The following is an 18,089-nucleotide window of genomic DNA, read 5'->3' on the forward strand; positions in this document are numbered from 1 at the left end:
AAACACGTAGGAAATGTGTGGGAAGCCTGCTTCCCTAAATTTGGGAAGCAGGAAGAACTAAGCTTCCAAAACGAGTGTCCAGGGAAGCGAGCTTCCTACTAGGAAGTGTCCGGTAATTATGATTTCAACCATCGACTCACCTGACTCCCATGGCCGAGTTCTTGTCCGAGTTCGCATTTTGCCATACCAAGCAAATCAAAGCTCCTTTGACTCACTCGAGCTATGGTAGCATCAATCATTAAGTGCCCAATTTGACGGAGTACCCAGCCACATCACGTCATGCCTAGTTTATTAGGACTTGACTTCTTCGCATTTTGGCCCACATTCCATTTTTTTCTTCCCATGGAAAATCCTCCCATGCTCCAATTTCCAAAAACTAATGACATCCCTCTTCTACTGATTAATGACATTGATGGCTCCCTCTACTTGAATGCGGATCTTTCCTATAGTGATCCTACAAAACAATTCAAAGTTTATACTCGTAAAGAGAAAGTTGCTATTCAAACAACAACGTTAGTTCATCATCATCAATCAGGGGCCTTGTTTTCATGTATTGTAAGTATTGCTCATATCATATCTTTTTACATATCCATCTCCACATAATTTATCTCGTGACTACCCATTGCCTTGTACAAGTGTAAGCAATCTTGTACTTCTTACCATATCATTAACTCCGTTTCCTATGAGTCCTTGTCTTCCTCTTAAATAGCTTGTGTTTGATTGCTTCAGTTTTTATTTCCACCAAAGTTTTAGATGACTTGGCTCTTCAATAGTTGAAACGAGCAATGATTGAAGAAATACAAGCATTAGAAAAGAACAACACTAAAGATCTTGTTGATTGTCGAAAGCTAAACATGTGGCTGGTGATGATGGGTTTACGTTATTGATCATAAACCTAACTGTTCAATAGATGGATACAAAGCTCGATTGGTACTTTGGTAGCATAAGGGTTTACTCTAAACCTAACTAAGAGTGCTTCTATCATTGTCTGTCAACAGAGGCTGGCCTCGTCACCATCTAGACATGAACTACGCCTTCATTTAGATCTTCAAGAAGAGGTCTGTATGTTTATTCCTCTAGTTTTTTATCCTAAGGAGCGTGCGTGGCTGAAGGGAGGACGAGGAGAGAAAGGCAGGGTGTTTAGGCTGAAAAAAAGCAAAATATGGACTTAAACAAACACCTCGTGCATGATTTGACAGGTTCTGCTCAACAATGGCATGCATAGGGTCCGAGAGAAGTATTCATTAAAAGGGTGAAAGGAGCACCATGATCTTAGTGGTGTGAGTAGATGGTATATATGTAATGTGTGATGACGCTTCATTAAAAGGGATGAAAGGAGCACCACCATCTTGGATGAGTCTTTGACATCTAACACCTTGGCCATATTGAAGATTTTTTGGGAATGAGGTGGCCAGATCAAAATGTGGGATATTCATTTCCCAACAGAAGTATGTGCTTGACCACTTCAAAAAACGTATGTGTTTGACCTATTTAAAGGAACAAATAGAGCAACGATAAAGCCTACAGAGTACCCCATGGAGTCGAATCATAAATTTCATTATCAGCGGGGTGAATTGATCACTGATCTAGGATCCTACCAGTGATTTGTTGGTAAGCTCATTTATCTTAACTACTCGCGCTATGATCGTCTATGTTGTGCGCGCAGTTAGTCAATTTATGCATTCTCCTCATTCTACTTATTTGGATGTGGTTCTTGGGACATCTTCAGGGGACTTCCCGAAAAGATATCCTAAATGTCAAGTCGGGACGTATGAGCATAGAAGGTTATGCTGATGTAGATTGGTCCGGCTCGCGTACTAATTGGTGATCCACTTGTGGCTACTGCATGTTTGTTAAAGGTAGTGGGTCACATGATAAAGTATAAAAGTATGATGTAGTTGCAAGATCTAGTGCTGAAGACAAATAAGAGCTATGGCTCATGCAAATTGTGAGCTAATGTGGCTTCAGACACTCCTCGTAGATGGGAGTAGAGATTGACACTCCTATGCAGCTTATTATGACAACTAAGCAGCTTTTCAGATTACCTCTATCCCTTTATTCCATGAGAGAACCAAGATATAGAGCACTACCCTATGATCGAAACATTAGCTTGCTGACAAGGTGATGAAATTGATAGTGATTTATTGTGATTTGTGGTTGTGCAAGGAAGCTCAACACACCCTAAAGAACTAAGGAATCTGAATCAAGTCGGTGTTCCAATGAAAAATATGAGGACTAACATACTATTCTAGGATTAGGTGTGACTATTGGTTTTGGTTGTGTAGGCTATGACTACCATTGGGAATTTTGTTTTATTGTCAGTAATTTAAACATTTTATTCTATTTCAGATGGAGGTGCACTCCGTTGTTATGAAATGTTGCATGATTGAACTAAATCCGCATGTACAAATTAAGATATCGTTGGATGAGCGTAGAAGTCTTCCTTGTGAAGTGAATTTCCTCAGAAATTAGTTCGATGCTGTATGGACTGCTCCATTTTCGTAAAAATCTATTTCAAGATGTGAGATGTTTCATCTGTTTTTTGGGGTAAAGGGATTCTGTTTGTGGAAATCTAAATTCGGTTTCAGCAGAAATAGAATTCTCAAGTTATTGGCTTCTTTCTTTCTCAAAAACCTAGCACCCACTTCTCTCCTAAAATATAAGATCTGAGAAGTCTTTGAAAATGTGGACTCCATTTTTATAAGCTAGACTCAACTCAACTCAACTCAACTTAACTCAACTCAACTCAACAAAGCCTTTGTCCCAAACTAGTTGGGGCCGGCTAAATGAATCCTTGAGAAAAAATTCATGAAGAAGGTAAAAGGAATCTACCCGGCTCTAATCCTGGTTCTAGTTGGACGTGGATCATTCTCTTCCATTCTATCCTATCTAAGGTCAAGTTCTCTGTTATGTTCCTAGCTATCAAGTCTTTCCTCAATGTTTCTACCCAAGTTGTTTTTGGTCTGCCCCTAACTCTTTTTACTCCATCAATTTGGCACGAGTCGCCTCTTCTCACCGGAGTATCCAAAGGCCTACGTTGCATATGTCCAAACCATCTTAAGCGGTACTCTCTCATCTTCTCCTCAATTGGTGCCACCCCCACCTTTTACGAATGTCTTCATTTTTAATTCTATCTAGCCTTGTGTGGCCGCACATCCATCTAAGCATTCGCATCTCCGCTACACTCATCTTATGCACATGCTGCTTCTTGGTGGCCCAACATTCTGAGCCGTACAACATGGCTGGCCTCACAACTGTCTTATAAAACTTTCCCTTCAACTTGGTAGGGATTTTAAGGTCGCACAGAACTCCTGAGGCAAGCTTCCGCTTCAACCAACCTGCTCTTATTCTACGGTTAACCTCTTCTTCAATCTCTCCTTCCTTTTATAAGCTAGACAACAATGGAAAATAACAGAAAAAAAACATCCTCTCATGGAAACTGACAAAATATTCCTATCAATGGGGAAATGACAAAAATACCCTTATCTTATGATTGCCATATCCAGCATCTGACATCACCTGCACTAATCAGAATTTCACTGCCCAATCCATATAGTGCGGTAGGAGAGTCCAATCTGTAAAGAATTGTTATCGGTGTCAACTGTGAAAAAAATCAATTTAATGTCTAAACATAAATTTTAGTTTTATATTTTGACGGCAGGCAATCATCTTTTCATCGTCGTATTTTTATTTGATAATTTGATAATTTGATACCATATAGTTAGGCGACGAGTCAAGTTGGCGTCGGCTTCGGCTTCGGCCCTAAACCCCCCCCTCACGCACGCGCACACACAACCCACACACGCATGCACGCACGTGCCCCCCAGAGAGGACTTTTTTAATCTCTTGAAAATCAACTTGTAATGGTATTTTTGTCTTGTCATTAGAACGGTTTTATCCCAATGGTTTGACCATTTTTTCCTCTTATCCAAGACACGTGGAACATGTCTTTGGACTGCACTGGTAGTGAAAACGAGATTTCATTTTTCTAGAAATCCCCTATAATATTTTAGTAGCTGAGTTATTAGGTTGTACATACTTTTCAAAAAGTTAAATTTAATATAGAGCATTCACTGGATTTTCCAAACCATTTTGATGTCAGATGATGATTGTGAAATTGTTTTCCAAACAAATCTTATCCAAGTTTCATAAAAAGTAAAAGAATGTCATCTAAACAGTGTAATTAGATTTTTGTGGAAATGAAGGATGCCACCCAGACATTGTAAACTTATTTAACTGTGTGATCTGTAAATATATTTTAACTGAATTCCATATATTTTAACTGAATTCCATTTCAGGTAAAATCGATTTACACCTGCAATCTAAGTATATAAATGAGTTATAGAACCATTGTTACTATAGCTTATAAAGTAGGGATTTGGTAGGGACTTTAGCAGGAAGGCATTTTGCAGCTGGCTGTTTCAAGAGAGAGAAAACACCTCAGATGAATTAAATGAATAAGACAAAATCTGCTTAGAAGGGAGCCTGTGTGGTTGCTGTCCCATGCAACAGCCAGCTGCGAAATGCCTTTCTGCGAAAAGTCTCTAGCAAATCCCTATAAGGTAATATCATGTCCTACATTCTTTTAGATATTGCCTTCAAAGAATTGCCTTCAAATTGTAAAGTTTTTTAATAACTTGTATATGGTTTCCTTTTCTGGGTTGTTGAGATATTTGAAAATTTAATTTTGTGGGGTACTTCTGAGCATGTGGGGGATCTACTTTATCCTGCGTAATTAGTGAAAATGGTTTCTTTTATTATTATTGCCCTTGTGTCTAGTATCTAAAATCATCTCACATTTATTTGATTTTGTTAAACTATAATAACATATATTAGTGTATACTGGCAATTACCTGATAAGATTATTTAACTGAACATTCTCTTCTTGAGCTGCATGTTGCCAAGCTTTAACTGTGAGCTTGAATTGGCTTACAGGTTTCCTCTCATAAGGAATCCATTTTTAAAAAGGATGGGCCTTCTTCAACTGCTAGTGGTAATGATGACAAACCATCTCAAATTGGAGAACCCAAGAATGGGCAAAGTTTGCAGGACAAGGTAGTTGTTGACAGTTGTAGGTTAGAAAGTTCCTCTGGCTTTGATATCTGCCTGATTCCTAAAAGAAGCCCGGTGAAACTAAATGCTTCTCTACTTGCAAAAAACAAAGAAAAAAGAAAGCAACTTGAATGTTCTAAGGATGGTCCCAAGTCCTATGAGCTGAGGTCTGGAATGGTTCTTCTTAAGAACTTTATCAAGCTTAGGGATCAGGTGTGTTTCCTCCTGAAATTATTCTGTAAGCTGTGTGCATTCTGTTAATTTTTAATAATTTTCATCTATAGTTAGGTATTCCTTTTTCTTCAACTGTGTGCTATTAACTGCTATTTATGTCATTTAGTGTTGTGTTGTGTCTGGTTTCTTTTCAATTTTAGTTTTTTCTCCGAATGGTAGAGCATTTGTTTGAGAAAAAGAAAGGCTATGAAGAACTCATAACTGAGGTGGTCTCGTGCAAAGGAATAAAAACAAGACAAAACCACATCCTCAAGAAACATCATCAAAAGGGAAGAGGTTATGCTCATCAATTAACTAGGATGTTTGGAATGTCTATTGCGTTTGATACCATGCTGCTACATTGGAGTGTCTATTGCGTTTGATTCTATTTTAAGGGCCAAAATTATGAAATCTCAACAGCTAGAATTACATGCTATGCTTTATGCATAGTTGGAGTGCGGGAAGCGAAAGCAAGAAGTGAAATCTCTTGGGAAGGGAAGAAGCTGAAAGAAGTTGGAAAGCATCAAAGGAATTGAACAGGACGCGAAGAAAGTGATAAATACGAAAATTGAAATAATTGTGAAAATAGTGACGACTACAAATAAGTTTTAATAAATAGTAACTATACAAGTACATAACTACGTATACACACAATAAAGTGAAATAATGAAGTAATCGATGTCAATCTAATGATTCTACTCTAGTTACTTATTGGCTAGGAAGCACGGGTACTCTCCCGGGGCTCCCATACCCGTACCCGACACGTATTGGGTGCGGGTACGTCCTGGGTACGTACCCACATTTTGAAAGAAAAAAAAACCCAAATTTGGTTGTTGGGTGCGTGTCGGGTGCGCACCCACGCTTACCCGACACATCCTGCTTCTCCCAGTTGGTGTAAATCCTTCCTGCTTCTTCTCTCTCCTCCCCTGTACTTAGTATTTACATGTAAATAACGGAATACCCCTCATTTGGATTTATTAAAAATAGTTTCAAGACCCAAATCTAAAAGAAAAAAAAGTCAACTCTCATGTTCTAGTACAAAATTCGAAGAAAAAGGGTCGGGTCAAAATTTTAACTTTTGTAACTTCCAAACGGTGGGATATTTTTCAAATTTTAAAAATTCATAAAATCTATCATATCTAAACATTATTAAATCCCAAAAGTCCGGTATAAAAAATCTTATAATTTGGTCTCTAAAAATTATTCATCTTGTCAGGCACTGGTCAACACACTGGCGATATACTTGTTTTCTAATGAATGATGTATTGATGCCTCATGTTATGAAATATGGAACTTAATCACTTATGAAATGAAGAGTAATATTATAATTTTCCATTGTGGTGATGTTATTGTTATTTGATTGATGTCCAAATTTTTTTTTTTTAAATTTTTATAAATATATAATAAAATAATAAAATATATTATTATATTCGGCGTACCCGAATGTATCCGCACCTGTTTTTTTTGGAATATCACGTACCCATGTACCCGTGTCGTGTCGTACCCGCACCCCGTACCCGTACCCATGCTTCATAGCTTATTGGCAACCTTGGTCTATATGAAGTTATGAACCGTTTTTTTTTTTTTTTGGAGGTAAGTTGGGAGCGAACCTGTGACCTCTACTAAGGTAGTATGCTGTAACTATATATAAAATTAAGATTTAAATAACTATATGATTTTTATAATAGATTTATGATTCTATTTTAAGGGCCAACAATATAACTTCTTAGGGGCCAGTATTACATGTTATGTTTTAGGCATAGTTGGCAGCACGGGAAGCGAAAGCAGAAAGGGAAAGCTCTTGAGAAGGGAAGAATCAGGAATCAGGAAGATGTTGGGAAGCATCAAGGGAAGCAAACATGAAGCTCACAGACTGATAAATATGAAAAAATGAAATAATTGTGAAAATAATGACGATTACAAATAAGCTTTAATAAATAATAATTATATAAGTACATAACTACGTATGCGCATTAACAATTACATACCCAGTAAAAAGAAATAATGAAGTAATGGATAGTTAATCTAATGATTCTAATCTAATCAAGGTTTTAAATTTCGGTTCGGTCGGCAAGGAAATAGAAACATTTCGGTTTTGGTGGAAATCTTGTAAAATCACGGAAATGTATGGAAACATATCAAATGGTGAAATTTTCGGATGAAACTTTGGGAAATGCTAGAATAAGCACAAATACATACTTAGAAACTATCACATAAGCAAGAAAGCAATCCATAATGGTTTTATCACATGAACACCTAGTGACATGCGTTGGTCCCATCGATTGAGGCTGCAAGGGTTTTCAACTCAACACCTAGACAAATGCATAATTCATCTAGTCCAGAGTTTCAAAATCTGGGTAATGGGTCTAGAGTCTAGACTTCGATGTTTCAAGTGTGGAGAAGCAGTGCACAAGTCTTCAAACTGTGGAGGGCATCAAGTAATTGTTTGGACAAGGGAAAACAATGGTGATTGAAGAGGAAGAACCAAATTTATGGGGTTGATCACGATAAGGAACCAGTCTATCTGCTGCTGCCGATGGGCTTCCAAAAACTATCGCATTAGATAGATGTGTGGAGTATTTTGGAACCATTTCTTGAGCGATTCTATGGGAGAAGATGGGAACTGAGATTCAATATTCCAGTGACTACCATCCTTTGACCCTCGTGCCAAATTGGAGTAAAAAGAGGTAGGCGTAGACCGAAAACAACTTGGGTAGAAACAGTGAGGAAAGACTTGATAGCTAGAGAACATGACCTTGGATAGGATAGAATGGAAGAAAATGATCCACGTAGAAGAACCCAACTAGAACCAAGATTAGAGCCGGGTAGATTCCTTTTACCTTCTTCATGAATTTTTTCTAAAGGATTCATTTAGTCAACCCCAACTAGTTTGGGACAAAGGCTTTGTTTAGTTGAGTTGAATTGAGTTACCATCCTTAGACCGAAGATCAGATGAAGGTATTGAACTAAAGCCTTGGAAAACCTTTTGTGTGGTATAATTGATTGCCAAAAGACTCATTAGGACTTGCTCATTATCCAATCCAAATTTTCTTACAATGATTGAGTAAACTAGACTAGTGGAAAATTATCGTTTGAGATCGTTCATAGTGAAAGTTTGAGTCAGGTTCTCATTTGGTTGCTTTACCATTGCATGCCTGTCATAGAGAGAATGTTGAAGCATTTGCTGAACTTATGCATGATGACATCCGAGCTCATATTAGACACAAAATGACAGCTGGCAAAAACTAGTATTGGCAAATTATCCATTGGATCAATGACAAGCCGTGTACGATCAAACTACCAGAACATTATGAAATTTTTTCCTACATTTAATAACGTAAAATTTTTCAATATTTATAGAAAAAATGCTGCAAAAAAGAAAAAAAAACATCGCACTTCAATGAAATCAGTAAAGCTGATTGTCTATATTCTTGACAAAAATATCACTCGGACTTGAGGCAAGAACACTATCATATATCGTGTTCAATGGTAGAGCATACCTGCTACTGATGTCACATGGTGATGGGGACCATCCCAGTTAAATTTCTTAGGGTTTTAAGTTGTCAACATCGGACTATGGCAATATTTTCATTAGGGTGCCAATATCACAAAAGGGTACCATTGCTATTTGATGTCATCGTAATTGATTGGGTGTCACTATCATTCACCAATGCTTTTGACACTTATGGCCACTTAACTCACAAGAGGGCCCATTTAATTATTTCATGGGATTTAAATATTAGTTAAATCGAACCTATGGCATTTTCACATGGGAGTTATTAGGATTGACTTAGTCTTTGCCACATGCCGTATTCCTATTGGAGCTTGTTTATGTGATTAGGATTAGTGATTTATTTTAGAATGTTGAATAATTCAAGTGACAAGTGTGACAAGGCTATTGGTAGGATAGAATGCCTGTAGTAGGATGAGACCTGGGATTATTTAGGGTATGAGTCTATAATTATGCAAGTAGGAGTCAGAGTCCTTTTGCAACCGTTTATAAATGTAAGGCCTTTATCCCTTTTCCAAATCACTGTTGAATGATTGATTTAGTCCCAAACTTGGTTACTTTCATTCCCATGAGATCTTGGATTTTGCACCAGTGTGTATTCCGATCCTTTACTGTAGTACTTTCTTTGAGCTTTCTTGGTTTTAATCCTAGCCCTAGTATCGTGTCCATGACCTCTATATCCCCAACCTTCCATCTCCATACCCCTTACCAATCACCATCAACCACCTTTTTCACCTTTCATCTATCATACTAATCTGCCCTTTCCATCCTTTAAATCCTCAAGCCTAGAACCCAAAACCCTAACCCACGACTGTCTTGCATATATTTTACAGGAGACTTTTTCAGATATCTACCTAGATCGAGAGAAGTGGAAGCTTGCCTCAGGAGTTCTGTGCAACCGTAAAATCCCTAGCAAGTTGAAGGCAAAGTTTTATAAGACAGCTGTGAGGTCAGCCATGCTGTACATCTCAAAACGTTGGGCCACCAAGAAGCAACATGTGCATAAGATGAGTGTAGCGAAGATGCGAATGCTTAGATGGGTGTGTGGCCACACAAGGTTAGATAGAATTAAAAATGAAGACATTCGTAAGAAGGTGGGGTGGCACCAATTGAGGAGAAGATGAGAGAGCACCGCTTAAGATGGTTTGGACATATCCAACGTAGGGCTTTGGATGCTCTAGTGAGAAGAGGGGACTCGTGCCAAATTGATGGAGTAAAAAGAGGTAGGGGCAGACCAAAAACAACTTGGATAGAAACAGTGAGGAAAGACTTGATAGCTAAAGACATGACCTTGGATAGGATAGAATGGAAGAAAATGATCCACGTGGAAGAACCCAACTAATCCAGAGCCGGGTAGATCCCTTTCACCTTCTTCATGAAATTTTTCCAAAGGATTCATTTAGCCGATCCCAACTAGTTTTGGACAAAGGCTTTGTTGAGTTGAGTTGATTTGAGTTGAATTGAGTATACCTAGATCAAGAGATTAGGTGCTGAAGTTGTTGAATCAGAATCCGTGGGAAAGCCACACAAATATTTTTTTTTTGAATGGAAGAAAGCCACAATTATTGATTTATGATATTTTTGGATTTCTAGGGATCCATCTTGATCTGATATAATTTAAGTCAGAAATTTTCTACAAACTACTGTGATTAATATTGGGATTAATCATGTGATTGTGCAATTGCCGATGTAGTTTTCCCCCTAGGGCATCGACACTAACCATGAACTGCATTAGTGTAGTCACAGTTATCTTTTCTTAGTTTGCGTCTGTCCTTTGTTGTCATTTTACATCAGTGGTAGTTTTTCTAGTTGGATTTTAGTTGTAGAAGGTTGTCTATAAAATTCCTTTAGTCCTTTCATTTTGTAGGAGACTTTGAATTTGAATATGAATTTAGATCTGAGATTTTGGCTCGGAAAATTTTCTGCAGGGAGTAAAAATTTCCTGCTGAGATTTATCTGTGGAAGAAGAGAGTCCTAGGCAGGTGAACTTAGCCTTTCTCTAGGCAGGTAAACTTTGCCTTTCTCTCAGTTTCTCTGCACTTTCTCCTTGTTTCATGCAAGGATTTATGTTGCTTTAGAGGAATTTTCTTCCCCTCGCAATTCCAATTTAATTTCAATTCAAGATCTTTGGAAGACCCAAAGTTCAGCAAATTCTGCTATTACAAAAGTGTTCTCTGTTGATGTTTGCTTTCTCATTGAAATTTGGTTTAGGTTTCATTCGAAATCATGCGATCTTTGAGTGCATTTCTCACTTCTCTGTTACATTTCAATTTTGTAAGAAATTATGTGGAATTGAGCTTGGGATCTACACAGATTATTGTTCTCGGTTTGTCTTAGCTGAAATTCGTGTGAACCGAGAGCCAGATCTGAAACTTGGAAATTTTCTTCAGATCTGGAGCCTAGCCACTCCAATTCTCAGATCGGGATTGAAATTCATCCCCGAAACTCGTTTTTAGGTGAAGTCTTATTGGATTTGCAGGAACCGAAAAATCATTGAATCTATCGTAGCAGAACTCCCCTACAAGATTTGCTAAAGTTCACAATTACATTGTTGTTAAGAGATCTGCACGAGTCTTTGTTACATCTGAATTTTATGATGGAAGTCCATTGGATTTGAAGAACAGTTCCTTTATATTTTCCTGAGAGAAGAAACCCTAGATCTTCTAATTTTGGCTGCTGTTAATTTGTGCCAGAAAAGTCTCAGCTGAGAGCTTAGTTGTGGTCTGAGAATAGGGGCTTCTTGTGATTGTTGGTGACACTTCGATCAATCCATTTGAAGGGCCTGTCTTTGTTAATTGGCTCTGATCTTCTATAGAAGCGTATAATTGTGGAGTTTAATCACAATTGATGACTAAAAATTCTCAGCTGAGAGCCCTGCTAGGCCTGAGAATTGTAGAAACCAGTTTTCATTTTTACTGAGAGCCTCTGTTAGACTGAGAATTGAATTTGAGTTTTTCCATCACAGATATAAACATTATTTGAGGGCTATTAGTTTGATCTGAGAATTGAGGCAATTTAGATTAAAATTTGGCTACCACAAGCTCTAATCGAGAGCTAGTTTATGTCCTGAGATATGATGCATATTGAGTACGGAAATCATGATTTCGTCCCTTAGGGGACATTTGGATATGTGGATTTTAGAATCCAGGTTGTAGCTTGAAAAACAGTGTAAAAGAGGGTTCATGATCAAGCTCATGTATGCTCTCCGGACAGTGTTTCTTGGATTTTTAGTAAAAAATCCAAGTTTTAGAAATCTCTCCCACATCCTGAGATTTATAAAACCTGGAAACATGGGATGATCTCCTGCTCTCTTGTTGACGAAAAGAAGGGCTAGAAACGGCGGCTGGTCTCCTCTCGTCTCCCAACCACGATTTGGAGGAAATCCAATATTCTAAAATCTGCGTATCCAAACGGCCCCATAGACTTTTGTTAATGGTTGATTTTAGTTGTACTAAAAGGCTGCAGCCCTTCCCATTCTAGTGACAGGTTTCAGCACAACAATGTTATGGTTTTCAAGGCTTTTATAACCAGATGCGATCCTTTTATAGTTTCATTATCTTTGAGGGCGTATATCTTCTTTACAGAAACTACTATAATTAAAATTTTCTCACTACTCGAGTTATAGTAATTAGTAATCAGTGACTTGATTGGTTATCATTTCTCTATGTACTTTTTATATTTTGAATTATTGTGTTATGTTGAACATCTTCATCTGTATATTGATTGCAGGTTGAAATTATCAGAAAATGCCGAGAACTTGGGATTGGTTCTGGGGGTTTCTATCAACCGGAGTTCTATCAACCGGGTAATATGGATGGTACAAAAATGCATCTACAGATGATGTGTCTTGGTAAAAATTGGGATCCAGAAAGAAAATTATATGTAGACCGACGCCCATTTGATGATGCTAAACCTCCTAGTATCCCAGTTGATTTCAAGCATTTAGTTGAGGAAGCAATTCAAATTTCTCGTTCCTTTATAAATAACAGCTCCAACGACGTAGAACATATGCTTCCTAAAATGTCACCTGATATCTGCATCGTCAACTTCTATACTAACAGTGGGAAGCTTGGTCTCCATCAGGTGTGTGAATGATCTGAATTTTTTTAATTAATATCAATTGAATTATGTTCATTTTATTATGGTTGTTTTGAATACGTTATTCATAATGGGTCATTTTAAATATGTTGTGCACTTTTTGTTTTTAATGCTTTCCATTTGAAGTGCAAAAGTTTCCCTTTAGTAGCCCTCAAACTCACATAACTGTAAATAAATTCACCCATAACTGTAAATGACTACCTCGATACAAATATTATGTAGGTCTGCCGGTAGATTATATTTTACTTGACATGTTCTACTTTGTGCACTTCTAATTTCACCATCGCTGCAACAATGAAAACTTTTTTGACTTGTTCCTTGTAATGAAATTATGTAAAATTGTAATGTTTTTTAAGCTAAGAACTACATTTTCAGTATCAATAAAATTTATGATTTTTTGGCAACATTGGTTGTTCTTCACATAGACAATTTGACAAAAGTATACGAGAAAGGAGTCATGCTACGAAGCACTAACTGCTTTATCATTTTTAGGTTGTCAGTCTGTGTCGATTGTTTGGACCACCATGGGTCGTGTCCATTGCCTCAAAACCATGATTAGATGATCCTAAGCCATTGATAACACCTTTATTAAAATGGCATCTTTTAAGATTCTATTTTTTTAATGAAAATGTTGAACGACTTACGAAAAGTATTGAATCCTGAAATGTTAGAAATGTACGAAATCTCGAACTTCTGAGAATCTCAGAATTTGAAGCTTGTCGGATTGTGGACCAAGTCTTCTACGGAAATTGCAAATTCAGGGAGTTATATGAAAAGTTCAGAACACTGAAATTTCAGTGTCTTAACGAAATTCTCAGGCAATGTATACCTCATAAGGTTCCCATGCAGACTGCTTCTTTCACGGACCATGTAACCAGTTGTAATGATATTGGTCTTTTGCTTCCATTTGGGAACTTGCAGACCACTACTTCAACTTGTTGGATATCTATGTGTGTTTCTATGTATGTATGCCATAAGGGCATAGTAGTCTTATCCTCTTTCCCATCTTATATATACTTGAGTGAAGGGGAGAGACCCTAACTCATTATATTCTCTCATTTTGGTTCTTCTCCAACATGGTATCAAAGCCTTAGGGTTTTTCTGCCGTAGGGACCAAATTGGAGATTCTTCTCCTTCTTCTTCTTCTTCTTCTTCTTCTTCTCCACTCTCTCCACCCAACCCTATGACCTAAACCCATTTCCCACTCTCTCCACCCAACCCTTCCCTCCTCTTCTTCTTTTCCTTCTCCTTCCTCCTCTCGCCCCCCCTGGTTGCCCCCCTGCATCCCACTGCTGCCCCTTATTCTTCCTCTCGCCCCCTGCGCCCCCCTGGTTGCCCCCCTGCACCCCACTGCTGCCCCTTCTTCTTCCTGCGCGCCCCCCTGCGCGCCCCCCCGGTTGCCCCCTCTCTCTTTCTTCTTCTTCTTCTTCTACCTCCTCCACTCCCGCCCCCCCACCTGCTGTCCATCTTTCTCCACTCCCTCTTTTCTCTAAACCCTAAACCCTATTCATTACCTTATCTAACTCCAACCCCATACCTCTCCAACACTCAATCCCTCTCTTTCCCACCTTCTCTATAACCTAAATCCCCACCTTTCTATCCCTCGTCTTCGCGGCTCCGCATGACTCGGTATTGGCCCGAGCCTTTTTCCTCTTTGATGCTACATGTGGCTTGTCTTTCTATGCCTTTTCTCATTCTCTTTTGTCGTCGGAGCCGCGCTCGTTTGATGGAGTTGCCCTTGTGACTTCTCTTTGTCTCTTTTATTTCATCTCCTTTCGGGCCGTCATGAGCATTTTCTCTTCCGATGGATCCATCGAATACTTCAGATCCTCCTCTCACCCTCCCTTACTGACAGTGTGACTGATCCTCCCGGGGCTTCTTCTCCTTTGAGCTACCATCCCACAGTGTACTCTCCCTCTGTTGAGCATTCCTTTCCCCAGATGCCTTTGGAGCGCCTTGATGGCTCCAATTATCTTAGTTGGAGGAGGGCTGTTGAGACCTATCTTCTCGCTCGCGGCAGAGTGTCTCTTATTGAGCGGGGACCTCCACCCTCCTCAGATCCATCCTACGACCGGTGGCGTCAGGATGGTGCGATGGTTCGCACGTTACTATGGCAGAGCATGGCTTCTCATATTTCTCGGCCGATGATGGACTTGGCGACTACCAAGGACATTTGGGAGCATGCTGCTCTCATGTTCTTTGGGGTTGATAACCTCACTCGCATCCGTGCGACCTACTCTGAGTAGATTCGTCTTGAACGTCGCGACTTATCCCTCTCCGACCATTACAGCCGGTTTATCTCTCTATGCCCGCAGTTCGATGTATTTATGCCCCTCACTTCAGATTTGACGGTTCTAGCTCGTCAGCGGGATCAGCTTAGGGCTATACACTACCTTGAGTCCTTGGGCCCGGACTTCTTACCATTCCGTCAGCAGATGATTGGCTCAGGGGCCATCCCCTCTCTCCCAGAGATTTACTCCCGTGCTCAGCAGTGTACCCCGGGAGCCTCCTCCACTATGCTTCCTTCAAAGGGTTCCGCTCTTGCTTCTTATGATACTGGGACTTCTTTCGGTCGTGGCACTGGTTCTTTTGGTCGTGGCACTGGCTCCTTTGGCCGTGGTCGTGGTCGTGTGATGGGTGGTGGCCGTGGTACAGGTGGTCGTGGTAGGCCATATTGCACTCACTGTCAGAGGGATGGTCACCGTGTTGACACTTGCTTCGTGCTTCATCCAGAACTCCGTCCCCTACTGATGGCACATTCCAGTCTTCTGCTTCAGATATTCCAGACGAGCCTTTTGAGTTCACCAAAGCTGATTATGAGGAGCTTCAGCGTCTCCGCCTTAGCAGCCACCCTCCATCCGCGGGGGTTGCCCAGTCAGGTAGTGCACCTGCTTCCCTTCTCACTAGCTCCAGCTCCTGGATCATTGATTCTGGGGCATCCAACCATGTGACGGGTAACTCTCAATCCCTTACATCATTTCAGTCCTTTCCTTCTCATTCTCGTTTTGTCACTCTGGCTGATGGTACCAAAGTCCCCATTTCTGGTACTGGTTCTCTGTCACCCCATAAGGGTCTAACCCTATCATCTGTCTTGTGTGTTCTCACATCTCCTTTTAATATGTTATCAGTCAGTCAGCTTACTAAATCCCTGTTCTCACATCCAACCATGTGACGGGTAACTCTCAATCCCTTACATCATTTCAGTCCTTTCCTTCTCATTCTCGTTTTGTCACTCTGGCTGATGGCACCAAAGTCCCCGTTTCTGGTACTGGTTCTCTGTCACCCCATAAGGGTCTAACCCTATCATCTGTCTTGTGTGTTCTCACATCTCCTTTTAATTTGTTATCAGTCAGTCAGCTTACTAAATCTTTGCATTGCTCTGTCTCATTTTTCCCTTCATATTGTGTTTTTCAGGATCTCTCGACTGAGAAGATGATTGGAACGGGTCGTGAGCTGGGCGGCCTCTATCACCTCCAGTGCCATCCCTCTCCCACCATTTTGCGCAGCTCTATTGATGCCTATCAATAGCATTGTCGTCTTGGTCATCCATCTCTTCAGCGCCTCAGGCAAACTTCCATTGTCTCCTCTAGCCTTCAGCCATTTCAGTGCGAGTCGTGTGAACTCGGGAAACGCCATCGTGTGTCGTTCCCTTCTAGGCCTGATAGTAGAGTTTTGAGACCTTTTGGGTTGGTTCATTCTGATGTATGGGGTCCCTCGAGGACCAAGTCATTTTTTGGATATACATACTTTATTGTCTTTGTGGATGATTTTAGTCGAATTAAATGGGTTTACTTAAAAATCGTTCTGAAGTGTTTACTGCTTTCTGCACCTTTTATGCTGAAATTACTACTCAACATGATTGTCCCCTTAAGTGTTTACGAACAGATAATGCTAGAGAGTATTTTTCCTCTTCGAGTGGGTTTCAGGACTTCTTAGCCACTTGTGGCATTCTACACCAATCCTCATGTGCATACACCTCTCAGCAAAATGGTGTTGCTGAGAGGAAGTTGCGCTACCTTCTGGATATGACACGTACTCTTCTTGTTCAGATGCATGTTCCTAAGGTATATTGGAGTGATGCCATTCTTACGTCATGCTTCCTCGGAAACCGTCTTCCTTCGTTAGCCTTAAGCAATCAATCCCCATTTTTGGTCCTTCACCCTCACGGTGAACCATTTCCTCTTACCCCTCGCGTGTTTGGCTGTGTGTGTTTTGTCCACAACCTGGGCCCAGGTGTGGACAAACTAGACCCCCGGGCTGAACGGTGTGTATTTTTGGGTTACTCCCGCACCCAAAAAGGATACATGTGTTACAGTCCTAGCCTTCGTCGGTGCTTTGTTTCTGCCGATGCTACCTTCTTCGAGTCTGTTCCATATTTTGCGAGTCCGCCTTCTCCACAGGTCCCTTCGGTTCCTCTTCCTCTCCCAGTGCTTCCAGATGTGGTACCCTCTCTTCTTGCCCCCACACAGGCTCCTCCGTCTCCACCTCCTCCTCCGCAGGTTCTCGGCCCCGTTAGGATCTACCAGCGCAGATCCCGTCCTCAACTGTCTCCAGCTCTGCCTGCGCCAATCTCGTCCCAACCAGAGATCACAACACCTACTTCACAGGTATTGCCGCCTTCTGGCCCTCCACTAGATTCTCCCATTGCATCTTGTACACGCTCACGTACTACTGCTCACCCTCTGTCGTCTTATGTCTCTTATGACTGTTTCTCACATGCATTTCGTGGCTTTGTAGCTTCGTTGTCTTCTATCTCCTTGCCTAAGCCTTTGCAGGAAGCACTGACACACCCTGGCTTGCGGGATGCTATGGACGATGAGATGAGCGCCCTTCAGGTGAATCAGACTTGGGCTCTTGTTCCCCCTCCTCCTGGAGTTCACCCAGTTGGATGCCGATGGATCTATGCCATCAAATATCTTCCTGACGGCACAGTTGAGCGCCTCAAAGCGCGCTTGGTTGCTAAAGGATACACTCAGACTTATGGGATTGATTACACTGACACATTTTCCCCTGTTGCCAAAATACCCTCTGTGCGTGTCCTTATCTCATTGGCAGTCAACTATGGGTGGCCTCTTCCACAACTTGATGTCAAAAATGCTTTTCTCCATGGCACTTTGGTTGATGAGGTGTATATGGAGCAACCTCCAGGGTATGTTGCTCAGGGGGAGTTGACCACCTCTGTCTGCCGTCTTCACAAGTCCCTATATGGCCTCAA

General features: G+C 40.5%; 1 protein-coding gene across 1 annotated transcript in view; it reads left to right on the top strand.

The window, feature by feature from the left end:
• LOC143878561 (DNA N(6)-methyladenine demethylase ALKBH1C-like) overlaps nt 1-18,089 on the top strand; it is a 66,410-nt gene that overhangs the window by 12,985 nt on the left and 35,336 nt on the right. Inside the window, exons 4-5 of the mRNA XM_077380833.1 lie at nt 4,936-5,265; nt 12,506-12,859. Of these exons, the coding sequence (XP_077236948.1) occupies nt 4,936-5,265; nt 12,506-12,859 (684 nt within the window). The remainder of the gene's footprint in view (nt 1-4,935; nt 5,266-12,505; nt 12,860-18,089) is intronic.

Source organism: Tasmannia lanceolata, unplaced genomic scaffold (genome assembly GCF_043159265.1).
Source record: "Tasmannia lanceolata isolate RefF3 unplaced genomic scaffold, GAP_Taslan_0.1 ptg000006l, whole genome shotgun sequence".
NCBI classification, from domain to species: Eukaryota; Viridiplantae; Streptophyta; class Magnoliopsida; order Canellales; family Winteraceae; genus Tasmannia; species Tasmannia lanceolata.